The sequence below is a fragment of the Vicugna pacos genome, chromosome 32, assembly GCF_048564905.1.
Source record: "Vicugna pacos chromosome 32, VicPac4, whole genome shotgun sequence".
NCBI classification, from domain to species: Eukaryota; Metazoa; Chordata; class Mammalia; order Artiodactyla; family Camelidae; genus Vicugna; species Vicugna pacos.
The window spans coordinates 5,510,901-5,538,235 of record NC_133018.1 but is presented as its reverse complement, the minus strand read 5'-3'; the positions used below and the strand labels follow the sequence as shown (position 1 = coordinate 5,538,235).

General features: G+C 55.7%; 2 protein-coding genes across 4 annotated transcripts; one reads left to right on the top strand and one right to left on the bottom strand.

Moving 5' to 3' along the window:
- Positions 1 to 13,237, top strand: CCDC157 (coiled-coil domain containing 157). 2 transcript variants are annotated; one of them, XM_031692595.2, is made up of 12 exons: positions 1 to 152; positions 3,094 to 3,225; positions 4,458 to 4,716; positions 6,415 to 6,586; positions 7,281 to 7,923; positions 8,607 to 8,684; positions 9,053 to 9,243; positions 10,554 to 10,730; positions 10,885 to 11,053; positions 12,143 to 12,282; positions 12,728 to 12,816; positions 12,905 to 13,237. In XM_031692595.2, exons 3-12 carry the CDS (start codon positions 4,469 to 4,471, stop codon positions 13,152 to 13,154), a joined length of 2,157 nt encoding a protein of 718 aa, XP_031548455.2. In that variant the 5' UTR covers positions 1 to 152; positions 3,094 to 3,225; positions 4,458 to 4,468; the 3' UTR covers positions 13,155 to 13,237. The 2 variants fall into 2 exon arrangements, with proteins under 2 accessions (XP_031548455.2, XP_072808927.1); XM_072952826.1 differs by lacking the exon at positions 8,607 to 8,684.
- A 1,653-nt stretch (positions 13,238 to 14,890) lies between these two features.
- On the bottom strand, positions 14,891 to 20,378 carry RNF215 (ring finger protein 215). 2 transcript variants are annotated; one of them, XM_006213564.4, is made up of 9 exons: positions 20,011 to 20,378; positions 19,629 to 19,772; positions 19,063 to 19,134; positions 18,897 to 18,982; positions 18,328 to 18,484; positions 16,330 to 16,449; positions 16,103 to 16,246; positions 15,800 to 15,902; positions 14,891 to 15,711 (listed from the first exon to the last, which is right to left on the bottom strand). In XM_006213564.4, the coding sequence occupies exons 1-9, from the start codon at positions 20,281 to 20,283 to the stop codon at positions 15,689 to 15,691; spliced, it is 1,122 nt and encodes a 373-aa protein (XP_006213626.2). In that variant the 5' UTR covers positions 20,284 to 20,378; the 3' UTR covers positions 14,891 to 15,688. The 2 variants fall into 2 exon arrangements, with proteins under 2 accessions (XP_006213626.2, XP_072809228.1); XM_072953127.1 differs by having other exon boundaries at positions 18,897 to 18,967.
- Between the last annotated feature and the right edge of the window lie 6,957 nt (positions 20,379 to 27,335).

Here is a 27,335-nt window from a genome sequence, read left to right as displayed (position 1 = left end):
CGCGGGAGCCAACGGCGCGAGACGCCGTTGCCATGGCAGCGGCCCGGGAGCCCGGCTAAGGTTTGCTGGGTATCCCAGGAGCGGCAGGCTCGCCGGGGGCAGCTCCATGAGCCGACCATACACGGGGGCTGAGGCTGCCACGCCGGAGACTGGTGAGACGTTCTACATCCATACATCTACGTCCCGCCCGCCGCCCTGGCACGCACCTCGCGGCCCTGGACCCCGATCTTTCACCAAACAATTCCTCTCTCCCTCCGACCCCTGCCTTTCAGGGCTCCCGCGCCCTCCCATTGGCCTCTCACTTTGGCCAAAGCCCCGCCTCTCTATTTCCCCAGCCTCCTCTTTTGCTTCAGGCGCGCCTCCTCAACACCCCCTTCCAAATCTCAGTTCCAGATACCCGTTGGTCCCTTTCTCCTTTGCCTGCCTTTTCTAGGTTCCTTTCCTGCCTTCCATAGTCCCGCCCTCAAACCCAAAGAACCCGCTCAAATCAAGGCTTCTTTAGGCTCCACCCCTCACGCCCGCGGGTTGGTCCCTGCGGACCACTTACCTCGCTTCCCACCCTCCCCTCCCCCTCCCCCTCCCCCTCCCCCTGCACACCTCGATTCCCGCCCTTTTCGCTTCCTTTCCTGAGATCCTCTGGTTCCTTCCCCCTCTTTCCCCTCCCTCCCAACTCCAGAACGCGGGCTAGCTCTGAACCCTTGGGGAGTGATGGTAAAAGAGGCCCTTCCCAGTCTCCTGCCCTGCTCTCTTCCTCACAAACACACACCATAGCTTGTCTATGTCATTGTTATTATTAATGTTGAATTATAATGATAGCTAGGATTTATTGAAGATGTATCATGATCCAGACCCCGTGCCAAACACTACATGCATTACATCTTTTATTTCTTATAGCAGCTTATTTACAGATAAGGACAGTGAGTTTCACATCCTCAGTTCACATGGTGGCATGGGAATCCAAAGCCAGGCCATTCTTACTCCTCTACTAGTGCAGTTCCTTACTCCTCTGTCTTCCTGGGAGTCCTTCACTGTCACCAGGGATCTAAGCAATCAGCAGTTCTGAGTCAGAGATTGACACTGCCATATAGATGGTTTTAGAGTTTCCAAAGTGTTTTCATGGGTACACTGGCCAGGAGGTAGGCATAACCTTTACCTGAGGGGTAGGGTCCTAGGGCTTAAGATGGGGAAGAGGCTCGAATGTTGAACGGAAGCGGAGGAAAGGCTCCTTCACTTCTCTGCGAGTCAAAAGTCCACCTTGGGCTTGAGGGACCTGAAGAGAGACAGAGTTAGCTGCTACTCCTCCCTCAGAGTAGTGATGGCTTAATTAGCAACATCATCAGATACAAACTATGTACAGAATAGACAAACAACAGGGTCCTACTGTGTAGCACAGGGAACTATATTCAATGGCTTGTAGTAACCTGTAATGAAAAATAATATGTGTGTATATGTGTGTGTGTGTGTGTATATATATATATATATTTATATATGAATCACTATGCTGTACCCCAGAAACTAATACAGCATTGTAAATCAACTATTCTTCAATTTTTTTAAATGGGAAAAAAATAAAAATAAATTAGTGCCATCACTTAGGTGATCTCAGGAACAGTGCAGGGCTGAAACAGCTTCAGGCTAAGGGTTCCACTCGAGACCCAGGAATTACAAAGAAAGCCCATGTCAAATGCTCCTTCACTTGACACATACCTACGTGATTCTCAAGCCATGCTTATATCTGCAAATCCCCACTGTTGAGAAGAAATGACATAGGGTAACCTCAGATATTTTTCAATGTTGGGTTTTCTGCCTGGATATACTTGATGCTTTGGTATTTGCTGCTGCTTATCAGAATATGACAGGAGCTGGTATCTCGGGTGGCCCCAGATGGCAGCTGTGGTTCTTGGAGGGTGAACAGGTCAGTGTTCCTTTGTCTTCATAAGCTAGCTCCTGAGTTCCACGTACTTTGCCACTGGAAAACCCTCCTCCCAGAGTGGGATTTCTTGCTTGCTTTATTTCCTTCCTCCCATTCCAGGAAGGAAACCCAGAATGTCTCAGTCAGTTTTTTCTATTTGTTTCTGCCTCATTCCTTGGGGAAATAATATGTCATGGGTGGCAACATGAGAGGCCATCACTGGGGCAATACATGTACATGGGATATGGGAGCATGCGCGCGCACGCGCATGTGTGTGTTGTGTGTGTGAGTGTTGTGGGGCAGATCCTCATCGCCTCTCCTGTGGGTAGAACAGCAGAGCTGACACACTCAAGATTTGCTTCTTGCAGAGATCCTCAGACATAGATGGTGGCTCCCAGTGGACAGGGTTCCATGTGCCCTTTTCTGTCCCTATTCTTGATATGGTACCCAGCCTGTAGTAGGGCTCAGTCACCATTTGCTTTTTGAACACAGAATCTGACCCTCTACACCTGCACTGTCCAATACAGTAGCCACCAGCCCATGTGGTGCTGTATTTGAAAATGGTGGCTGGTCCAAACAGAGATGAGCTGTAAGTGTCAAATAGACACTGGATTTTGAGACTTTAAAGAAGACTGTAAAAAAAAAATCTTAATAATTTTATATTGGTTTCATATGGAAGTGATTACATTTTGGGTATATTAGATTAAATAATATATATTATCAAAATTAATTTACTTGTTTGTTTTCACTTCATTAAATGTGGCAAGTTGAAAATTTTACATCCCATTTGTGGCCTGCATTATATTTCGTGTGGATAGTGCTGCTCTAGAAGTAGCATGGTCTGAAGACAGAGCTGAGATGTTGGACTCAAGAATCCCAGCTCCCTGAGTGACACCGGCCTAGCCCCCTAACTTTCCAGAGCCTTCATTTCTTCATGTGTATAAAGGAGGCGGATTCGGGAAGGGGCACACAGGAGGTCCTGTAGTCAGAGCCAGCACTGCTGAAGCACCCCATCTGGGCTCAGGCTCAAGGCAGGAAACCCCACCTGCCCTTGCCTTCACCCCATCCTCCAGCCTGAAACACCCCCCACCACTTCCGGGATAGCCTGCTCCCTGCCCTTCACCTCCTAGGAAGCCCTCCCTGAGTGCCTGCTCACTCACTGTCCCTTCACCCATTCCCAGGGACTGAAGAGCTGGACACAGGAAGCCAGGTACCTGGATGAGCCTCTAACCCTGAGCCCCAGAGCCCACAGGCAAGTCTGAGAGCCGGGCCCACTCAGACGTCCACCTCCACCGGCAGGCACCTGTGCAGAGGTGAGGCCAGGGCCCAGTCCTCTGGGAGGTTCACCCTCAGGAACCATCCCTGGGTGTCTCTGAACTTCCCTGCACCTGTGAGCACAGGCTGGCCCTCAGGTGCCTGGGCCCAGGTGGCCGGGTCATACCACATTGAACTCCAAAAACGGTCTGTGTGCTCACAGGGAGACAGATTCCCAGCTGCAAATAACTACTCAAACAATGATTCATTGCCAGTGTGGTGTGTGCTGGGAGGGAGACCAGGATGCTCTGAGGATGTGTAACGGGACCTCACTGGCCCGGGGTCCTGAAGGGGGCGTCTTATCTAGACAAAGTGTGGGGAGAAGGTGCATTCTGGGCAGTGAGACACATGAGGTGGGGGGGCCTCACAGGGCCAGAGCCAGGGAAGTGTCCAGTCTTTGTGCTTGAGAAAGCCACTCAAGGGCTCTCGGCAGGGCAGTGAGTTGCCTCTTTAAATCATCGCCTGGCTGCCTCATACAAAATGGATGAGGTGGTGCTGGGCAGAGGGGGAGGATAACCCCCGGGGACTGTGGCAGGTCTAGGGAGATGTGTGGTGTTGATGGATGGAGGTGGTGGGTTCTCAGTACAGTCTGGATGTAGAACTGGCAGCACAGGGTGCTTGGATATGGGAAGGGGAGTCGAGGAAGTGCTCGGGTGCACTCCGCGGGGAGTCCCATTTTCTGAGATGAGGGAGGTGGGAGGTGGAAATAGGTTGAAGGACTGGAGGTTTCCCAGGCCCCTCCTGTGATGCGGAGAGACAGGTGTGGCCCAGATCTCTACAGCAAAAGTGGATCAGATTGGAGTGGACAGGCCCATGGCCCCACTGGAAGCTGCTGCCGTGGTCCAGGCGGGAGACGACAGTGGCCTGGGGTGGTCCAGCACTCCCGTCATGCTGTAGTGCCAGCTCTCTTTTCCTGCCAGTTTCCTGTCCAATGGTTTGCTCAGGGAGGGATGGATAGCAGGTTACCTCCTCATTCACAGATGTATCCATCCAGCATTTAGCAGGGGCCTGCCACACACAGGTCCTTGGAGGGCCTTGGGAACTGATGGGATTGGCAATGGGTGACCAGGGGAGGGTGGGTCACCCACAACCAGGTCCTGAACAGACTTCTCCCTGGGGTCTAGGTTGGATTTCAGCCTAGGAGCAACTGGGCAGATCGGTGTTTTCAGAAGCTTCCTCCAGCAGCAGCCACGTGGCTCTGGATAACGGGGATCCTCTCCACCCTCCCCAGGAGCCACAAGGATGGCGCACCTGCTGGGCAGCCAAGCCTGCATAGACAGCCTGCGCAGGGACCTTACCGACTTGCAGGGTGCCATCGTGGACGTGTTCTCACGCGCTGGGCCTGTGCGCTTCCCCTCCTGGAAGTTCCCCGACCGCGTGGCCTGTGACCTGGACATGGTGGCCCTGCTAGAGCACTATGACCATGTGCCGGGTGACCCCGAGTTCACGCAGCTGTCCCATGCTGTTCTGCTGGAGCTGGTCATCGACAGGTAAGGGCTGTGACCAGACCAGTCATCTCAGGATGCTGACCCCCCCCCTTAAACCAGCAGTAGCCTCAGCCTCAGGATCTCATCCAGCAGTGGTGTGACACTGGTAACAGCAGTCACCTTTGACTGAGTACCTGTCAGAAGCAGGGTTGGCTCAGGGACCTCACAGTGATCTCATCCTGTGTCACCTAGTGATTCCATGTGTCCTATCCTGTCTACCTGCAGGGAGTTGCCCGCCACCCTGTTAGTCTCTGTGGCACCTTAGGTCTGATGGCTGCTTCTCTAGCAGCTGCAGCTGCCTGCTTAGGGTTTCTGTGTGTCAGGGACACTCCAGCTGCTGCTCAGAGTTTCCATCCCAGCTCTTTTTCCTGGAGTCTTGTGGGCTGTGCTGTCCTTTCTGTGTGTCACGGGGCCAGACACGGGATGTGCTTTTCCAAATCCTGGCCCTGCTGGGAGAAGGCCAATGGACTCCCTCGCAACCTGAACACTTCTGCACCATCACTAACATTGACATGGTCGTCAGCCTCCCCTCCCTGGGGACCGCAGCCCAGGCTCCCTGTGCTCCAAACCTTACACCGTAACGAAGTCACGGGGTCCCAACAGGCAAGGACCCCAGCAGTTTGGGGGTGACCTGCCTGGTGCCAGAGAAGCCAGGGTAACCACTTAAGAGGCCTGGAGGAGCCCTCAGTGTGAAAGCACCACTTGGAACCTGTGAGGGGTTGGACACTCCTGCCTTCCAGATGCCGTGCCCTCTCCTTCCTGGACTGGCCGAGCCGCCCTCATCGTTCAAGGCCCAGTTTACCCATCCCACTTCTGTGAAGCTGGTGCTGACATGTCTTCTCACCCCTCACCTGCCCCCTCTGTCAAGACCACGCTCCACCCTCTGAGTGCTGCTCAGCACTGTGGCACTCACTGTTGTCCCCGTTCACAGAGGAGGACACCTTGGCCCAGAGGGGGAAGGGCCTGCAGGTGGCTGGCACCTCCTTCCCCAGGCCCTCTCTGCCCAAGGCCCTGGTGGGTTTGGGATGCACCCCCAGCACCTGCAATAAGTTAAGGTCACTTACCTGCCTGGTAGGTTTTGTAAACACAGTGCCTTTTCTTTTAAAGCCTGGTTCCCATTGCAAATAACCAACTTCTCCTTAAAGTTAGCACCAGGTTCTAACTTTGAACTCCAGGTGGAAGATGGAGACCTAGCTCTCTCAGTCCAGTCTCCATGGTCACAGAAGCAACTCACCTTGCTGGAGGAGCCCATGACTGGAATCAGGACATTGCAGGGAACCGCTGCCCTATACAATCAGCCTGAGGCTTTGTGCAGCCCTCTCTCCTCCCGAGATCTCAACTCTGTCCTCTGTGAGGTGAAGGCTCTGAGCCATGTGATGTAAGGCAGCCACTCACCCAGCACTTTCCGGGCACTCAGGATATAACTGAGGCAAGGCCCAGACTCCCAGAGCGTCCTTGTCCAGCAAGGAGCACCTAGGCACAAGTGTTGCCCCCCTGGAGGCCCAGAAGAGGCCCCAAGCTTAGCCTTCAGGGAGGGCTTCCTGGAGGAAGTGGCTCTTAGGTTGGGCAGAGCATATCCTGAGATGCTCTGAGTCCCTGATACCTGGGCCAGTCCCCAGAGCCGAGGGCTGCTGGTGGTGTGGCGTCAGGGCACACTGGCGCCGGGCCCTACCCCAGCTGACCCTGCCGTCTCCACCACAGGCTCCTGCTGCTGCTTCAGAGCTGTGCAAGCTACTTGGAGAACTTGAGCTTGGAGCAGACGGTGCCCCCGGCCCGGGCTGTGGGGCCCTGCATGTCCGTGGGGCTCACGGTGCAGCGCTTCTGGAACAGCCTGCTAAGGCTGGGCATGCTCAACCAGCAGGCAGCCCCACAGGTAGGTCGACCACCCTCCTCCCCCAGCTTTGGACACCCTCACACCAGTCCACCCTGCCCCAGCTCCCCACACGCCACACATGACAGTGTCCATCGCTGCCTCCACTCCAGAGCCTCCCACTCAAGGACCACATGGTGTGGCAGTTAGCAACGCAGGCCCAGGGGTCATGTTTGGGCCACCTGGCTCTGCTGTTTACACTGTGGGACACTGGAAAAATCCTACCTACTCTGAACCTCAGTTTGTTCATCTGTACACTGCAGGTGATCACAGTCCCTACCTCTCAAGGCATTGCTGGGTAATATTTATAGCAGCCCCATTTGTTACAGGCTATCCATCACGCACACACATACACCCTGGGAAGGACCGCCGTCACCACAATGGTAAGGAAACCAAAACTGAGAGTGGCTTCAGCGAAACAAAGGAAACAAGTCCCCTGAGCGACGCCCAGTAAGCGGCAGCTGTGTCTGCCACCATTAGCCTCCCAGTGCCGTGCGTGTAACCGCACTGAGCCTGGGCCCGCCGAGCTGAGGCAGTGGAGAGGAGGAGCCTGGCTCTCTCACTCAGCTGGCATCAGCTGCCGTCTAAGGGCCTGAGCATGCAGAGCAGTTGTCACGGAAATCCCTGCAGGGCGAGCTACTTCTGTGACCACGGCCCATCTCCCTCACCTGCTTTCCCTTTCTTCTCCTGACCACAGAAGAGGGCAAACCAAGGAGAGACTTCCACCTCCAAGCCCACAGCCAAGGGCGAGCCAGACAGGAGCCCGGAATCTGTGACTGCCAAGCTCATCAAAGCCTCCCCAAAGCCAGGCTCGCCCCAGACCTGCCAAGAGCTGGACAGCACCCCCGTCAGAGTCTCCCTGCAGTGTCCAGCCAGGACGGCCAAGAGCACCAGGAGTGTCCAGTCCCAGACCGTGGAGACAGCCCTGGTGCCCTGTGATGCCTGCACTAGCGTCCAGGGCAGCCTGCGGGAGGTGGGCAAGGTGGTCATCAGCCTGTGTCAGAGCCAGAACTTGCCCTCATCCTTAGGCCAGTTCCAGCACCTGGTGCAGGACAGCATGGGCCTCAGGCCACTGCCAGCCGCCACCGTGGGCCACTGGGCGGCAGAGCAGAGCAAAGACCTGACGCGCCTCGGCAAGCACGTGGGGGCCCTCACGCAGCTTGTCGGGCCCCTCAGGGCCCAGCTGGAGGAGGCTGAGGGGCAGAAGGACAGACTGAGGAAGCAGGTGGGTGAGCTGGAGCAGGCCCTGCAGCAGGAGCAGGGGGCGCGACGGCGGCAGGCGGACAAGGCCGAGCAGCGCCTGGCCGAGTGGGAACGCGACCGGCAGCAGCTGCTCGCAGGTCAGTGCCCGAGCCTGGCCGCCCCCCAGCAGCAAGAGCCCCGATGGGGCGGCGGGTGCCTGCAGTGGGTGTGGAAGAAACCTGGGCTGGGAGTGGGCAGGAGACGCAGGGAAGGGAAGGGCAGGGAAGGGAAGGGGGGGGCTCTTACCAAGCTAGAGACACCAGGCAGCTGGGGAGCGCAGGAGCCGGTGTATAACAGAAGCCTGCGTTGTCCCAACAGAGGGGTGAGGGAGCCGAGGGATTCACTCACTCATTTCTGTCAGCCACTGAAGGGGACTCCTGGGGGAGTTCATTCCCCAGCATCTCCAGCCCGCAGGGCACCTCTTTGGCTTCACCAAAAGCCATCAGGCAAATAGATGCAGCAGTGACACCGGAAGCGGCCCAGCTGCTGCTGAGATTGTAAGGCCTGAGGGAGTTGGGCAAGTCACTGCCCTTCCTGAGCTTCCCTGTCACCTCCAGGGAGGACACCAAGGCCCAGAGAGGTGTAGAGATGTGCCAGCCAGCCAGTAGGGAAGCAGGGTGGGCCAGGGCCCAGGCCTCCTGGCACCTTCCTTGAGGTCCTACCACCAGCCCGGGAGCCCTCCACATAGCCAGGGCTGCCACCACTCTGCAGGGTGCATGGCATAGAAGCCGCCCGCCAGGCCCAGCAGAGCCTCTGAGGGCCTCTCTCTCGGCTGCCATAGAAACAAGTGACCTCAAGACGAAGGTGGCCAGCCTGGAGGGGGAGCTGAAGCAGCAGCAGGAGTCCACACGGGCCGTGGGTGAGGAGTACTGCCATGGAGCCCCATACCATGCGCCTTGTGCTTGGTGGTGCGGCTGGACCAGCACCGTCCATCTCTGTCTCCTGGGCTTCAGGGGCAAAGATAAAGTGATGCACAGAGGAGGGTGGGCCTGACTGGCCACACAGTTGGGTGATGGAGCTGGTACCACCTCCCCTCAGCCAGCACCTTCTGTTTTCAGAACCCATCTCAGGTGGGGTTCAGAGCCCCGTTTTGTGGCCGAGGACACTGAGGTCCAGAGACGTGCTCTGGCCCCTCCCCCCGGGGCATGTCCTGGGACAGAGGCAGCGCAGGGACTCGCACCCAGAGCTCCCCGTTCTGCTCCTTCCCACACCCACTCAATCCTGCAGAAACAAAGGCCCAGCAGCTGCAAGAGGAGGCCGAGCACAGGGCAGAGGCTGAGCGGCAGGTGCAGCAGCTGGAGGAGCAGGTGCAGCTGCTGGCCGGACGGCTGGATGGGGCTAGCCAGCAGATCCGCTGGGCCAGCACAGAGCTGGACAAGGAGAAGGCCCGTGTTGACAGCATGGTCCGCCACCAGGAGGTGAGGCTGGGGGCCTCGTCAGCGCCCTGCACTCCTGCAAGACAGCTGCAGGGAGAGAGGGCTCCGCTGGCGGGAGTGGGGTTTTCTGTGTGGGCCCCTGCTCCCCAACACACACCCCGGTTTCTGTTTGACTCATGTTTACCAAGGGTCTGAGCCGTCCCCTGAGCCAGGCCCCTAGGGGAACAGTGACCCAGGGACAGATGTGGCCAAACGAGGCCTTGCTCTGGAGGAGCCTACCTGTTCAGGAGAAGGCCCGGTGCCGCCGCAGCCCTCCTGCAGGTGGCTAAGGGGCGGGGAGCATGCTACAGGGGTTTAGGGAGGGACGGTCACATCAGCTTGTGGGAATCCAGAATGGCTTCTAGGTGGAGGTTGCCTTTGAGCTGGATGCCATTGGCTGGTGATTAGTGCATCAGCCAGAGGAAGGATAGGGAGGCCAGAGGGTGACGGGAGCCTGAGGCACAAGATATAGCTGTGCCCAGTGGGGCCTTGCAGGAGTCCCCAAGGAAGGAGCTGAGGAAACAGGTGACCTGTCAGCTAGAGGTGGTGGGAGGTCTGGGAGCTGATCTGGCTGGGCCCATTTTCAGAGGCTTGGTGGGGAGCCAGGACCCCAGGCCCAAGTCTCCAGGGCCAGGCATGGCCCAGGATGAGAGAGCCTTTCACCCACAGTGAGCGCTTTTCTGTGTCCTGCAAACAGGCACTGTCAGCCGAGCATCAGGTGTCTGCTGTGAGCCAGGCACCGGGCTTTAGCCGCTGCAGCCCTCTCATTCTTACTCCCTGCCATGGCAGGAGGAGGTAGATACTCTTGTCACTCCATTTTACAGGTGAGGAAACTGAGGCTCGGTGAGGTTAAGGAAATTGCCCAAGACTGCACAGCCAGTCAGGGGTGGAGCCAGGCCTCAGAACAGACCAGGGCTGCTTCTTTTCGCTTTGTGCGCTCAGTGGGTGTCAGGAAATGTGGGTTCCAAGTGACAGGCTGATGGGACACTGGAGACCTAAGGAGAAGAATTCCTCTCTGAGTGACAACTGTGGCTGGAAAGAAGTGGGGGTGAGGCCAATAGTTGGCCAATTGCTCTGCAAGAGGGTGGGCTCTGCAAGCTGGGGGACTTGGCCTTGCCGGGGTTGGGGTCTGCTTCCATTTTCCCTCTGCCCCTCCCACTGCATGTGTGCACAGCCTCCCCTGTACATGGACAGATGCAGCATAATGTGGGGTGGGCTTGAAGGGTTTAAGACATGGTAGCCTCCTTTGTCCCACATGGCTGGGCCTAGCCCCGTGGGTCTCACCACCTCCCTGCCCACCTGTCCTGGCTCAGTCCCTGCAGGCCAAGCAGCGAGCCCTGCTACAGCAGCTGGACAGCCTGGACCAGGAGCGTGAGGAGCTGCGAGGCAGTCTGGACGAGGCCGAGGCCCGGCGGGTCCACGTGGAGGAGCAGCTGCAGAGTGTGCAGAGCGAGAGGGAGCAGGGGCAGTGCCAGCTCCGGGCCCAGCAGGTGGGAGCGGTCAGAGTGAGGGGAACCCTTTCTCCAGAGGAACCTCCCGCCAGCTGAGCACCTGCAAGCCTGTCCTGTGTCCAGGGAGTGGAGGTGACAGGGTGTCCCCAGGGCAGCTGGGAGCCATTCCTCAGCCCTGCGCCTCCCACTCCAGGAGCTGCTGCAGAGCCTGCAGCGGGAGAAGCAAGGCCTGGAGCAGGCGACCACAGACCTGCGTCTGACCATCTCGGAGCTGGAGCAGGAGCTCATGGAGCTGAGGGAGCGGGAGCGCCTGCTGGTGGCCTTTCCGGACCTGCACCGGCCTGTTGAGGCCCAAATTCAAAGTAGGGGCCTGGGGCTGGTGCACAGGGCACACTGGGGTCTGGGCGGCACACTGGGGTCTGGGCAGGACCCTGGGGTCTGCAACTCCCCAGCCTGCAGCAAGGGTGATGGAGTGAGGGTCCAGCAGTGCAGTCCCTACAGAGCCCCCACGACACACAGGTGCTTCATGTGTTCTCCACTGCTGTGTGTGGATGGGGACACAGAGGTCAGGGGTGAGGTGACTGCTCAGGGTCACACAGCCAAATCCAGATGCAGGTCTGGCTGCCTCTTTAGCCTGCGCTCTTCACCACGTCACATGCCAGCCCTCGCTCAGCTTCTGTGTCCCCAGTCCTGGCATCTCCCCAGACCACACTGTGGGGCCAGCTCCGAGGGCACAGCCCCAACTGTCCAGTGTTCTGGACACCATGGCAGCGGAGTGCTAGGGACCCCATCTCAGCGGAGGACTGGACACCAGGCAGCCTGGGCTCTTGTCCCAACCCTCTAGCCCCCTAAAGCTCTGGGGGTGAATCCATGTGCAGGGCTGTCAGGATGACCTGCTGTGACATAGCTGGTCACAGTAAGTCATCACTTCTGAGCACTAGGCCCTTGCGTTACTCTTGTCAACCACCCCTTGTCACAAACCAGGAAACCGAGAACCAGAGTAGGCAGCAACTTGCCCGGGTTCACAGAACAGGGGCAAGCACCTCTCCCCCAGCAGTGAGACAGAACATCCGTGCTGAATTCCTGGAAACTCACACCCAAGAGCCAACTGTGACTTTGGACAAGTCACTGTCTGGCCCTCCAAAAATAGGCAGCGTTGGAAGAAATTCACTTTCCTACCTATTTGCTAAATCTTCAGTGAGCACCAGGTCCTACCCAGCTTTCAGATTCTGTCGGGCTATGGTCACCTCCTAGCCAGTGGGGTTAGGGACGGGGCCAAGGCCTCAGGGAAAGGAAGATAAGGTGGGGGGCCCAGTGTGCTGAGCCTGGCCCCCTCCCCTGTGCCTGCAGGGCCACCAACCCCCGCCGGCATGCCTTCCCTGAGGTCCTGTCCCATTGGGCACAAGAGGCAGACCTGAGGGGGTGAGGTGCCAGATAGCATGTCCCCACAGGCTCTGGTGATGTCACAGACGACATGGAGAGGCAGGTGCAGGCCAATGACATCCGGATCCGGGTCCTGCAGGAGGAGAATGGACGGCTCCAGTCGATGCTGTCCAAGATTCGGGAGGTGGCCCAGCAGGGGGGCCTCAAGGTGGGCAGCAGGGCTCCCCTACCTGAGAAGGGCCAGCCCCTGGGGACCTGGAGGAGGCCCCCGTCCCAGCAGGCTCTCCTGGTACCCTGCTGTCAGCCCAGCTCATTGCAGTCGGGCTGTCAGAGCAGGTGACCTCAGGCTGTGCTATTGTGAAACATCTTCCATGTTTAAAGAAGGTGTTAGGATATTATGGTGCCTTCTAGCTCCAAATGCTCCCTTCTAGCCCTTTTAATCTTTATTTCAAATGCAACCAGGAGCCCTGTCAGAAAGCAAACCTTCCCACACTTACCACAGCTGAGGACAGGCCCTGGAAGGCTTCCCAAACCCTGCTCCTCAGAGGAAGAGGCTGCAACTCTAGGTTCAGGCCCTCCCACCCGCGCCCATGACACCCTCTCTGTACAGTGGGGAGGGGCTCCTGGACATCTGAGCTTGGTTTTCTTTGCAGCTGATCCCGCAGGACCAGCTCTGGGCCTCTCCCAGCAGAGGACTCCAGAGAGCAGCAACCCCAGCCCAGGCCCAGAGAGCATCCCCAGGGTAAATGGGGCTTTGTCAGCGGGGTGGGGCATGTGGGAGGGGCTTGTCCCCCTTGCTCAAGGGATTTTGCCATCTGATCCTCCCTCAGGCCCCTGGGCAGGCGGCACCCGCCTAACAGCAGGACAGCCAGTGCCCACAGGACCCTGCCAGGCCAGCCCCGGGCCTCCCCGCCTCAACAGCCCTGCAGTCGGCCCAGCAGGTCCTCCCCGGAGGATGTAACTCACTCCATCAACTGCGCCCAGAACCCCATCCGGGCCTTGGCCAGGCTGAGGAGGAGACTGTCACCAGGCCAGGGCCAGGCCAGCCCTGCACACCAGTCACAGGAGCGGCCCACATAGCCTGCAGTGGGGTGTGGATGGAGGGCAAGTGGCTGGCAACCCACCTGATGTAATAAAGCCTGGGTCTGCCCACATCGACCTTGGCCTCACGTCACTGGCTGAGGCGGGCAAAGAGTCCCCTCCCCTTGGCCCTCCCCGTCTTGAGTCTGGGGGTCATCAGCCAACAGAGGCCTGGCACACTGTGTACCCTCAGTAAATGGGAGCTTCCTGCCTGCCTCCTGATGGGGCAGTGAGAGAAGAGGGCACACCGAGGGCAGAAAGAAGCTTCTAGCACCTGGGCCACATGAAAGTCAGTCTTTTGATCCCCATAGCAAAGCCCAAGGGGTAACACGGACCCAGTGATCCCCACCACTGAAGAGCAGGGTCAGGGTGAGAGGGACACAGGTTAAGGAAAGCAGCCACCAGGGTAGGCCTGGTGAGGACGTCTGAGGCAAGGATGGAGTCAGAGGCTGGGGTCCTTGCTCAAGCTCAAGAAGGTAGGCAGGCAGGCAGGCAAGGGCCACCCAGCTGTGAACCTGGGGATGGGGACGTTAAGGACCCAAGAAAGTCAAGCCTTCCTTTCACTGAGGAACACCTCACCTTCCAGAAGGTGAGTCACAAAGGGTTTCTCTAAATCTAGGAGGCTGGATCCCTGGGAGGCAAGGCAAGGCTTCACCCTACCAGAGAGTGGGACAGGCCTTCGCAGACCTGTACCTTGTGGCCGGTGTACTGATGCTGCCAGCCACCAGGCCCGTGGTGGTCCAGTCTTCCTCCTGAAGCCTCCAGGGAGGCTGAGGGAGCCCTGACCACTTCATCTGTGAAGGATAGGTGCTAAGACCTTACAGAGGACTGGTGGGGGTCGGGGTAGGGGGTGCTCTTGGCTTTCTGTGACGGTTTTCCCTGGTCAGGAAGCCAGCAAGTAGAGCGCCTCAGTTTACAGAGAAAGGTCCAGAGGGGCTGTGTGTGCAGCTGACGGGCACGGCCCAACTCCTGCTTCTGTGCAAGCCGGGGGCTCGCTGAGGGGGCCTGGGATGTCTGGACCGGTTCCCTCTCGGATGAGCGCCAGCCCTCAGGTGGGCTCCAAGGCAGGGGACCTGGGCCCAAGTGCAGGGGGAGGACCAGTTACAGCCCAGCTCCTCTCTGCATCCATTTCATAGCTCACAGGTCTGTAGGTCAGACGTCCAGGCCCTGTGTGGCTGGGTTCTCTGCTCAGGGCCTTAGAAGGTGGAAGTCAGAGCATCTGCCAGGTTGCATTCCTCTCGCAGAGGACTAGGGAAGAAGCCAGGCTCATCCTGACTGTTGGCAGAATTCCAGTTTTTGCAGCTGCAGAACTAAGGTCCGTTTCCTTGCTGGCCACTGTCAGCCAGGGCCACTCTTGGCTCTTAGAGGCTGTCCGCCTCCCTTGCCACGTGGCCCCCTCCATCTTCAAGTCAGCAACAGAGAATTTCTCATGAACTGAATCCCCTCCATGCTTAAAACTTCTGACTTCCTCTTCTTTCACCAGCTGGAGCAAACTCGGTTTTTGATGGGCTCATGTGGTTAGGTCAGGCCCACTTGGATACTTTCCCCATATTAAGGTCAGCTGTGCCCTATAACGTAACCTAGTCACTGGAGTAAAACCCACCCGAGTCCCAGTTCCAGGACTACACAAGGCTGGGGGACTCAGGGATTCCAGAATCTACCTCACACAGGCAGTAGACCCCAAGGTGACTTGTTTCTCTTAAAGCATCCACACAAGTTTTACATCTTATGTTAAAATATATCCATGTTTATTTTAATATTAAACTTTCCCTAGCCTAAATCTAAAAAAGAAGGATGCCCCTGGAAGATGTACCACATTTATCCTGTGGCTTCAAGTATCCTGGTCAGCAACCTGTAGCCCCTCTGAGAAGCACAGGACTAGATGGTTTCTAAGGCCTCTGGGCCCAGGAGGGCCCAGGAAGGGAGCCCGGCTGGACAGGCTGTGGGACCTCCGGCTCCCAGTGCCCAAGGACCGAGGGCAGCAGGCAGTGGGAGGGCCTCTAGGGTTAGTATCATAGCCTTGACCAAGATGTGTTCCGAAAGATGGTCAGGCTAGGGCACCCCCAAGGCCAGGAGGCTCCTCCCGCAGCCCACCCCCCAATAAATAAGCACAAAACCCGGCCCCTGCAGCCTCAGCTCCCAAGGACACCCTGACAGACCAGGGAGCTCCCAGAGCCCTGGGAACAGCTACATTGCCCACATCCTCTTCCCTAGACCCCTGCCCGGGGTCCCGGGAGCTGTCTGAAGAGGACCACACAGACACCCCAGGATGGCAAAGAAGGGCCCCAAAGCAGCCTCTCTTCCTGCTGGGTCCAGGCCCTGCATCCGCAGCCTGGGCGCCGTGGCCCCTCCTTCCCCGTGAGGATGTGGTGGGGTGCCATGTCCCTTAGCGGAGGCAGCCTCTGTTCCTCCTCCCGCCCACCCGCAGGGCTTTCTGTCCTTCCCCTCTGCTGTCCTGTTCAAGGCACCCAGGTTGAGGGCCAGGGTGCAGGCAGGGGGTCCCTTTCCCAAGGGCAGAGACCCAGCTCTGGCAGCTAGTCATCTGAGTAGTGGTTCCCTGCAGGAGAGGAGGAAAAATAACAGGGAGGGAGGCGTCAGGTGAGGACCAGGTGGCACCAGCCCAGGGTCCCATGCTTGGTGCTCACCAAGGACGTTGAATTTGCACAGTGGGCAGGTCTGCTGGAGCATCAGCCAGGGATCCACACAGTCTCGGTGAAACTCATGCTTACAGGGCAGCACCCGGAGCCACTGTGGGGTTTGGGGGGAGGGCTCAGGCCTCCAAGTGGGGGTGCCTGGCCCTGTGCCCTTCATCTGAGCTGGGGAACTGAAACCCCTGTGGCCTGCCCCCACCCCCATTCTGCTCTGGTAGGGCTGGGAGAAGGCCTGGTCAGGGTCGTTCCCAGGTGTCTGGGGTGCAGGGTGTGGGGGCCTCTGCCCAGGGTACTAACCTGCTTGTTGCAGAAGTAGTCCAGGCACACGGCACAGGTGTCGGCCCCAGGCTCCAGGGGGCCCTGCGCCGCCCTGCCCAGCCGGCAACGCCGGGTCTTGAGGGATGCCAGCCTCCGCACCACCCGGCGCTTGAGCAGGTCCACCTGTGTGGGAAGGGCAGGCACAGTTCCTAAGGACTCGGGGCACTGGGCTCCCAAGGGGTGGGGGCACCAGGGCTGGCTCCCACCTGGCCTCCGGGTTCCCGCTGGCTCTGCCGGGACGCCTGCCGCTGAGCCTGGACCACGAGGCCTGTGCACAGGAGCATGGCCACTAGCAGGATGGCATTCCACAGCTGCTGCAAAGGCTTCTGGAGAAGGGGAACAGGGTGTCAGGGACATGGGGGCTGCCCCAACCTCTTTCCCCAATAAATCCACCTGGAGGACCAGGCAGGTGAGGTCCATGGGCACCATGACCCTGGCGGCTCCTGGCTTCCTCTTCTGAAGCCATTGTGCCTCCCCGAGGCCTTCCTCGCCCCCCCTGCATCCCCCCACCACTCCAGGCACTCCCAGGGGCTGCCCCAGCTGTGGGAGACAACTCACACCCGTCCCCAGGCCAGGCCTCTCCTGGGCAACAAACCTGGTGCTTGTACACTCAGGGAAGCATCTATCTGGCTGCCTCACAGACACCCCAGCCCAGGTCCCTGCGCCTTCCTACCCCCATGTCTCCTGGTCTGCTTTCTTGGCAGCCGTCACCCCCCACCCCCATCCAGGCTGAGCATTCAGATGCCTTCTGACGGGACACCTGTCCTCAGGCCTGGTGCCTGGCTCCCTAGGGCTCTCATGTGCCCCTTCTCCCCATCCCACTGCTGCTCTTCAGATCCCCTGTCACAGCCTCACCCGCCCATTTCCCACCCATAACCACAGGGATCTCACCTGCAATCCTGATCACCCAGCACCCCGGCATGACCCTTCCCTGTGATGCTCCTCTCCCTTCCCCGACAACCCCCTCAGGAGGAAAGCCAAACTCTTCTACCAGCCCACCCTCAAGGCCCTTGATCTCCCCTGCCACCCCCAGCATCCCATACCCCCGCCACACCCTCCCCACATCCGTGCCTTTCCACACCGGTCCTGGTTTGGGGAACTAACTCGATTCTTCCTCGCTCTTTCCATTGGCTTTTGCCTTTAGACACCTCTTGCTCTGGAAGTTCTCGCCAACCACCACCGCTGGGCAGATGCTCCCTCAGGCTCCGCTGCCACCCTCCTCACACCTCCTTTGCCCTCAGTGGTCCTCAAGCTCCCGTTGGTGGGAGAGAACCACATCTGATAGGCCCCTGGGGGGCCTCAGGGTTCCTGGGGACCACACGGACCCTGACTTAACTCCCACCATGAGCAGTGCAGTGGGCCAGGCTGGGACTCCTCCACAGCAGCCTGGGAAACGACATGGCAAAGTGAGCAAGATCCAGCCACTCAGCACAGGCATGAGGGCCTAATTGTTACGATTAATAAATGCATTTGTTTAAAAGCTTTCTGTCATCATGTTCTTCCCCAGCCAATGCTCAAGTTCAGCTACCATCACGTGGGGGGAGGAGAGGAGAAATGACTTGATGTTAAAAGAGGTCATCACCCTGGGCAGGCGGGTGGTGCTAATGTCACAAGATGTTGCTTTTGCTCAGGGCAGAGGCACTCTGGTGACCCTAGTTCCCTGCTCTATCCTACCCTCTCCCACTAGTTTCTGTGTCCCTGTCTCCCCTTCCTTCATGGTGGGACGGTGGCGCCTGCTCAGGAGGCCCCTGGGCTGAGCTCAGGTGCCCTCACCATGCCCTGGGGAACCTGTGCCCACCAGCAGCTCTCAGTGATCACCCTAGCCGAGTGACAGTGTCTCTGGCCTATCTCCTCCCCAGATGCAGCCCCATGAGCCCAGGGCTGGAGATTAGGAAAAAAACAGGGTAAGTGAGAGAACAGGAGAGCTGTGAAAGCCAAGTAAGGAGTTTGAACTTCATTCTGCAGGCAACGGGGAGCCAAAGAAGGCTTCGGAGCAGGAGAGTGACACGACAACAGCAGCAGCTGACACTGATTGTGTGTGACCCTGGGTCGGGGTCCACACTGAGCCCCACCAGGTCCTTGAACACTCACAGTAGCCCTGGGAGGTGCAAGAGGTCACTCTCGTTCCCAGGGCAGGAAGAGGTCACAGGCATGTGTGTGCCCCACTCCCGCCCCCACCCCAGCTCCTCTTCCCAGGCACCCACCTGCTCCTGGGCCCGACTGCCTCCCAGGCACACCAAGTCTTGCCATCCTCCGTAGCCGTCCTTGGAGAGGCCACAGGTGGTCCACAGGGTCAGCTTCCACTCAATGTTGGCAGACAGGGACTCTCCACTGGTGATCTCAGCTGTGGCCTGGGTCCTCCTGGGAAGGAAAGCCAGAGGGGCCAGATGGAAGGGCTCTTGGGAGGGGAGGCCCAGATCCACCCACCACCCCAGCCTTGTGGGAAAAGGACACCTGTACCACCCCGCAGCCCTTCTGCTTTGGCCCCAGGCCTTTCCTGGCTATTGGTTTTTCCAGTTTTCCTAACAGCCAGGCCAAGGAGCCCGAAAGCACAGGGAAGAGCCTGTCAATCAAGAATCTGGCTTCCTCTTCATTGGAGCCAATCACCTCTGCTCACTCCAGGCCCCGGCACCTCCGTCTAGTCTCCTCACCCATTTTGCAGGCAGGCCAAGAGGCTTCAGTCTTCAGACTAACAGGAATGACCTGGTACCAAGACCCCTGAGCCCATGGCAAAGCCAGGGACCTTAGCACCCGAGTCCAAACCCCAACTCACTGTAGCAGAGCCTCCAACAGCTTGGTGGCGTTGGAAGAATAATGGAGGACAATCACCGGCCTGAGAAGAAGCTGAGAGATGTCCAGCTGTAAGGGGACATGGAGGTCAGCCAGCCCTGGTCGACCATTCCCCAGCCTTCATGCCCCCAGAGCCAGATCCGGTTTACCTCTCGGACCACGTTGTGGTTCAGGATGAGGAGGAGCAGGGCAGAGGCTCCCAGGAAGAGCGCCCTCCGCATCTGCAGGACAGAGGCAGAGGCTAGCACCCATCCTGCCCATACACCCGTCTCACACTCTGTGGCCACAGTTGTTTTTAGCTCCTGGCTCTGCAATGAGCATTTCCTCTGGACAGACTAGTTATAAGCTCCTTGAGGTGAAAGGCAGAAACCTTTGTTCCTCCCACCTTGCTCCCCTACCCTGAGATGCTCTGTGGGACCCAAACAATACTGTACAGCCTTCTCTGGCCTAAGTAGGGCAGGCGGGCCCCCTGAACCCCAGCAGGAACTCCTCATCAGATACTCTCAGAGTCTGGTGGAGCTTCCTGACAGTCTCTGGCCTCCTCCCACCACCCTGCTGCCAATACACTGACTTGATTCTACAAACCGCGGTCCCTTGACCCACCCGGGCCCAGGGCTTCTCTAGAAGCTCCTGAGGGGCCCACCTGGCAGTGTGGCTCTAGCAATTGTCTTGAAAACCCTTCCTCCAGCCCACTTTCCACCTACAACCCCTGCACCTGCTGGACCAGGGCCTTGGGATAGGCCTGTGGGCCGCTGCCCTGACTCTCCTGGTGAATCTGGGCCGCCTGCTCCTTGCCCACGTATGCCACTGCAATCCAGCCTTCTACGGGAACCTCCTGCTCGGCATCCACGGTGTCCACCTGTGGGGTGAGGGGCTGTAGGTAGTGGGAGGAGGGGGGATCGGGCACACAGAGGGGATGCAAGGCCAGGGTTTGGAGGGGGAGGGCATCTTATCTCAGGTGTTGGAAGTCGGAATGCTGGGGGCCTGAGAGCCTGCGGAGGGGGCGCTGGGCTGCCAGGGCTTGGCCCAGGATGAAGGCGGGATCCGGGTGCGGGGTCTACGGTGGGGCGGGGGCCAAATGGCTCAGCAGCGCTCACCAGCAGCAGGCGGCCGCCCAGCGGGGGCGCCCGGTCGGCCTCGGGGCCGATTCTGACGCCCTCCAGCACCAGAGCGTCCTGCCGCGGCAGCCTCACGTCCACCCGCACGGCGCGGGCCCCGCCCCGCCCCGCCCCGGCCGCGGGCTCGCTGCCGTCCGCCGCGGCTCCGGGCCCCGCCAGGCCCAGCCAGAGTGGCAGCAGGGGCAGCAGCAGCAGCAGTGGCGACGGCGGCGGAGGCGGCGACCTCGGCACGGGGCGAGCGGCGGGGCCCATGGCCGGACCCGGCGAGCAGACGACTCAGGGGCGCCGGGGGTCCCGGTCGCCGGGGGGGAATGGAGGGAGTGAGGCCGCAGCCGGACGGGGCGGGGCACCGGGGCGGAGGCGGGGCTGTGGCCGGACGGGGCGGGGCGCCGGGAGGCGGAGTGGGCTCTAGGCGGCTCCCGCGCTCAGACTGGGTCGCGCGCGCCCCCTGGTGGCCGCGGGGAGCGCCGGCTCCGGCGGTCAGGAGGCTGGAGCCCGGCGGAGCCCGGCGGAGCCCAGGTCGTCGGGCGGACGTGTGAAGTCAGAGAGGAGGCGCTGCCAGATTGCGCCGTTGTCAGCCGGCGGAGACCGGAGGAGGGGAGACCGACGGAGATGGCTGGAAGATAGCTGGCTACTTGGGGAGGAGGAGGCACCCTAGAAGGGCAGGCACGAAGAACGTCTGGGGGTCTGGAGGCTGGCCTTTGTTCTGTAGCGGCCCGATGGTCACACGATTGGGCCAAGTCGCACCGCACTTCTTCCATGGGCCTCCATCTCTCCACGAGACAGCGAGCCAGAGACTGGGTGGGGAGTGGGGAGATTGAAGCAAAGGTCCTGGAGGGGTAGAGAGAGGGGCCAGGGATGCCCGGCTAACACAGCTCCTCAGTGGGGCCCGAGGCTGGGTGTTCAGGCAAATCACTTTCCTGGGCTGTGAAATGGGCACGAATACGACTAGCACTGCCGCACCAGCAGCAAGTCATCGCCGATGCCCACCGGAATGCGAAAGTTCCACGGACTGTCCTAAAACTTGTCCTTTTCTCCCAGAGTTGCCGCTGCTGGGAGCTGGCTTAGTCTGAAAACTGGGCTTTTTAAAAACTGTATCGTGACAAAAGGGCAAAGGCCAGAGGAGCCATGACACTCTTTTCCCCAATATTATATTATGAAAATTTTCAGCCGTGCAGAAAAACTGAAAGAATTTTACAGGGAACACCCGTATAACCACCAATGTTGAATCGTCAGGTTGCTCCTGAGGAATAACACGAAGACATATGATATCAGACCCACAAGTCGGACAAACGGAGCGTCAAACGGAGAAGCTGGAAACTGACCCGCACACATGAGCACGGTTCCATCAGAGGAAGCGCTGCCTTTGACGGGAGGGGAGGAGTCGGTATGATGGGCTTTTTGATAACTTGTGCTAAGAGAACAGATTAAATATATGGAAAAGAAATGAAATTCTTGGACGCCTACTGCACACCACAGACACACACAAATCAGTCCCCCGTGGATTAAAGACAAATATGAAAAGTAATACTCTAAACATTTTTAGGAAAAAAAAATAAGGGAATATCATGATTCAAAATCAGGAGAGGTTTTTTCTTCTCCCAGTTTTGTGGAGATGTAGTTGACACACAGCACGGTATATGTTTAAGGGCTACAGCATCATGATTTGACTTACATGTGTGATGAAATGATTATCATAAGTTTAGTGAACATCCCTCATCTCATATAGAGACAAAACTAAAGAGATAGAAAAAAATGCTTGATGATAACTCGCAGGATTTACTCTCAACAACTTTCATATATAGCATACAGCAGTGTTGATTATGCTTATCATGTTGTACATTACATCCCTAGTACTTATTTATCTTATAACTGGAAGGCTGTTGTACCTTTTGGCTGCCTTCATCCAATCCCCCCTCCCCCCACCCCCAGGAGCAATTTCTTACTACGTAAAAGCAGATTATAATGAAAAAGATTGAAAAAAATTCACCCACAATAAAATGAAACACTCTGCGAATACAAACATTGCAATAACATGGCAGGGCAAGGCACAAAATGGGGGAAGGTATTTGCAACCAAATGATTCACATGCAGAATATACAAACACATGATACGGGCACAAGACACAAATAGGTGTTTGACAAAAGGGGAAACACGAATGGGCACTAAATATGAAAAGGTATGCGACCTAATCATTTATTAGGGAAAAACAAATGAAGGTCATATGCGAGATCAACTGGCAAAAATCTGAAGTCTGACAATGCCAAGTGTTGATAGGGATGTGGAGCAACGGAATCCATACCCTGCTGATGGGCATACAGCCTGATTGTACTGGTACAGTACAGCCGTGCTGGCAATAATTATATGTGGAAAAAAAAAACCTAAAGGGATACACTCAGGAATTCTACTTCTGCGTGTACAGTATACTCTAGAATAATGGTTCTCAGCACAGACTGAACATTAGAATCATTTCAGGATCTTCTAAAAAATACTGATGTCCAATCTCTACTCTTATCTCTGGAGGTTGGGACCTTTGTTGCTGGAAATGATAAAAAGCAAGCATGCCAGCTGACTCTACTGTGTAGCCTGGCTAAGAACCATTTTCTGGGCATGCACAGACTATCCCCATCTGAACAGAAGACTGAAAACAGCCTAACTCACCATCATTAAAGAGAGACATTGTGGTATTTTCATTCATAGCATACAATGCAACAGAGAAAAATAAATGGATTAGTTATGTGTATCATCGTGGATAATTCTATCAGAATGCTTAGCACAAAAAGCAAGTCTCCAAATAATACTTGCTATTTAAGTTCAAAAACATCAAAACTTAAGTCAACATACAAAAATCAGCTGTGTATCTAAACACCAGCAGTGAATTATCCTCATAGGAAATTAAGATAGTAATGCTATTTACAATTGTATTCAAAAGAATAAAATACCTGGGAATAAGTTCAAACAAGGAGCTGAAAGATTTGTGCACTGAAAACTACAAAACATTGCTGAAATAAATTAAAGAAGACCTAAAGAAGTGGAAAGACATCAGTATTAATGGACTGAAGATTTAATATTGTCAAGATGGCATTACTACCCAAAGCAATCTACAGATTCAATGCAATCCCTCTTAAAATTCTAATGACCTTTTTTGAAGAAATGGGAAAACCTATCCTAAAATAAATGTGGGCTTGCAAAGGACCCTGAATAGCCTGTATTGAAAAAAGAACAAAAATTGAAGACTCACACTTCCTGATTTTAAAACACACTAGAAAGGCACAGTCAATAGAGTTACCATATGACCCAGCAATCCCACCCCTGGCATGTATCCAGAGGGAACCTTAATTCAAAAAGACACCTGCACCCCAATGTTCACAGCCAGCAGTACTATTTGCAATAGCTTAGACATGGAAACAACCTAAATGTCCATTGGCAAATGACCGGATAAACAAGTTGTGGTATATTTATACAATGGAATACTACTCAGCCATAAAAATAATAAAATAATGCCATTTGTAGCAACATGGATAGCCCTGGAGAATGTCATTCTTAGTGAAGTAAGCCAGAAGGAGAAAGAGAAATACCATATGATATCACTCATATGTGGAATCTGGAAAAAAAAGACAAATGAACTTATATATAAAACAGAAACAGACTCACAGATATAGAAAACAAACTCTTGGTTACCAGGGGGGAAGGGGATGGGAAGGGATAAATTGGGAGTTTGAGATTTGCAGATACTGACTGGTATATATAAAATAGATAAACAAGTGTATTCTGTATAGCACAGGGAACTATATTTGATATCTTGTAGTAGCTTATGGTGAAAAAGAGTATGAAAACAGATATATGTATGTTCATGTATGACTGAAGCATTGAGCTGTACACTAGACATTGACACAATATTGTAAACTGACTATATGTCAATAAAAAAAGAGGGAAAAGAGATACAGTCATCAAAAGCAGCATGGTACTAGCATAGAGAGAGACATGCACATGGAATAGGATTGATGGTCTGGGGGGAGGATCTAGCTCAGTGGTAGAGTGTGTGCTTAGCATCCACAAGGTCCTGGGTTCAATCGCCAGTACTTCCGTTAAAAAAATTAAACATATAATCACCATATGATCCACTTCTGTGTGTATCTAAAAGAACTGAAAGCAGGGACTCGGACAGATGTTTGTACACCAGTGTTCATAGCAGCATCACTTACAACAGAAACAACTGTTACCGAACCAGGTCCCTTTTGACGCCACTGAGACGCCAAGGTTCACAGCAAAGAGAGGGTTTAATCTGCAAGGTGGCCAAGTGAGAAGATAGAGGAACAAGTCTCAAATCTGCCTCTCTGAAGGGGCTCGTATTCATGGGATGAGGAATAAAGCAGCCAAGTGGTGAGGCGTGGGTGGGGTGATTGGGAAAGGGTAGGTAATCTTCATTCTGCACAGGTGCAACTAAGCTGCAGGCCTCTGCACGTTCATCGCGTGATCTGAGGGTGGACTTTTCAGCCCTTTGATATCCAAAGGTCACGGAACTGCATGCTCCAGCATGTTCCTTGGAGGGTCAGTGGTCCTACCCAGTCTCAACCAGCTCAGCTCCAACTAGACACAGCTGACTCTAAGTTTCTGGAAAGTAGCTCTGGCAAACATCTTATTGTTTAGGCCACGTGCTGCATGGAGAACATTCGAGTCCTAAAATGACCTTGATGAGTGAAGGCAGGTGAAGTGGGTTTGAGTCATGACCCCACGGTTTCACAATTGAAATGTCCATAAATGGCTGAACGGATAAACAAATTTTGATGTGTCCCTATGATGGAATATTATTTAGTTGTAAATAGGAATGAGAGGCTGACATCCACGACAACGTGGATGAACCTTGAAAACATTATTCGAGGCAAAAGAATCCAGACAAAAAGGCCACATATCATTGTATGATGTGCCCAGAAAAGATACATCCATAGAGACAGGGAGCAGAGGCTCCCCTGGTGGCTCAGGGGAGGGAAAATGACAAGTGACTGCTTACTGAGTGTGGGGTTTCCTTCTGGGGTGACAGAAACATTTTGGAACTAGATAGAGGTGATGATTGCCTAACACTGTGAATGTGCTCAATACCACTGAATTTTTTACTTGAACATGGTTAATTTTATGTTGTGTGAATTTCACCTCAGTGAAAAAACAAAAGGCAAGACTGACTATACTTTAAAGGAACGTATTCACCAGTAACAAAACTCAAACGAAGTCGAGTGAGAATTAAATCAGCTCACCAGAGTGGGATGAAACTGGGAGGGGCCCCCTGGGGCCCCAGTAGTATTGGTGTTCTGCTTTTTAAGTCACCTGAGTGCTCGTTTCTTTATTCTTTGCGTAGGTTACTAACATTCTTTTGAATGTAGGAAATCACTCTTCCTACGTTGCAAAACGTACTGTGGAGGCCCCTCAGTGTCCACGGATTACCTTGCTTCTCTGATTCTGTGATGCCCCAGCCTGTCAGTCAGACCCAATGACAAGGTTGCAAGAGCAGACCCTGTTTTCAGCCAGGCCGTTGGCTCCACCGACTTCCTATCCCTGTTCCCACTACTTGCTCCTTACCCCCACCCCACCCACCAGGCAGGGGGTCCTCCCTGCCCCTCAACACACACACACTTACCAGATGTAGCTCCTTGCTCACAACTGACCCCCACCTAGAATGCATCTCTGCATCCTTACAAATATCCACATCCTAGCCTTCCATGAGTGAGGGCCTGAGGGCTGCTGTAAACTAACCAGAGTTACCCTGTGGTCTGTCCTCCCACGGGGTGACTCTGGCGATCCTGGAAGAGACAAAAGCTTGAGGATATAGCCTCCGCATGGGAGGGTGTAGCAGGCCAGGCCAGCCCAGTCGGGGCCCTTCTGCTGCTGGGAGGGGTGGGGTGGGGTGGGATGGGGTGGGGTTGGTGCCGGTAGAGGGGTGGCGAAGGTCAGCACTGCTGCTGGTAGGCATGGAAGCCCAGGAACATGCAGCAAAGGACTAGAGACTGACTGCAGGGAGGTGAAATCCTGGAGAGGCCCTGCGTGGGAGCAGAACATCTAAAGACAGGGGACTGGAGGACCCCACAGGGAAGAAAGGGATCCCAATTGGAAGAGGAGGCGGGTCACTGAGCCTGGCACTGAGCCTCAGGCCTCTCTACGCCCAAGGATGGGCAGACAGGATGTTCAGTCCTGTGGGCCCCTCCAGAGGAGCCAAACCCCCAAACCCCAGTTTGCTTCATTTCTGGGGCAGGGTAGGGAGCTGGTAGGGACAGAGCCGTCACGTTCTCACCGGGTGCCTCCAGGCAAGCCGCTTTCCTTTTTTTTTAATTTTTAAAAATTTTTTTATTTTTGGCAGAGGGAGGTAATTAGGTTTATTTATTTACGTATGTTTAGAGGGAATACTGGGGATTGAACCCAGGACCTCATGCACGCTAAGCATATGTTCTACCACTTGAGCTATATCCTCCCCCTGCCTTTTTTTTTCAATCGTTTTAAAAAAAGTATATATTTTTTGTTTGGGGGAGGAGGTAATTAGGTTTATTTGTTCATTTATTTCTTTTTATTGGTGGTGCTGCACTTCCCTTTTTTTAACCTGTGTACCCAGCTGGGAGCTGGACCAAACAATTTGGAGGTCCTTTCATCAGACATGCTGCGATCCCTAGTGACTTATGTCTTGGAATAAAAAGTTTCCTGGCCCTAGGCTGGGCTGTGGACTGTGTGGAGGAGGCCCGCGTGTCCCCATCTTTCCTCATCCCCTCAAAGTTGCAAAGGGAGAGAGGAAGAAAGTGTGAGGTACCTTTCCCCAAGAGCTAATGGGGTCGGGGCAAGGAAACATTTTAGACTTAGTACCAGGAGTGGGGCGTGTGGTGAGGCTATTGAAGTCCATGGGCACGAGTCCAGGGATGCTCTTCCTCTGTCACGAATTGAATTCTTCGATGTGAGTCCAGGGTGCGCCTAAAATGGGCAGGCATTTCGTGAGTCCAGGAATGGTGGTGCTGGCCAAAGGATGAAGGGCAGGGAGGGCAAATCCATATAAAGAACACGTGTCTGCTCCAGGAAGTGCGAACCTCGGCCCCTCCATGATGGAACAGGGTAATGTGATCAAGCTGCCACCAGGTGGCAGACTAGTCCCCAGGGAATGGGATCACATGGGAGCCCAGTGTTGGTCTCCAGGAAGGCAATGCCTTCCTTGCTCATAGGAACGCACCACCTATGGGGGCTTCAAGCCCAGTTGCAACGACAGAGGGCTAGGCTGGAGGGCTGTATTTTCAGAACTCAGAGGTCCCTGAGATCTCTTTGCCTTATCACAT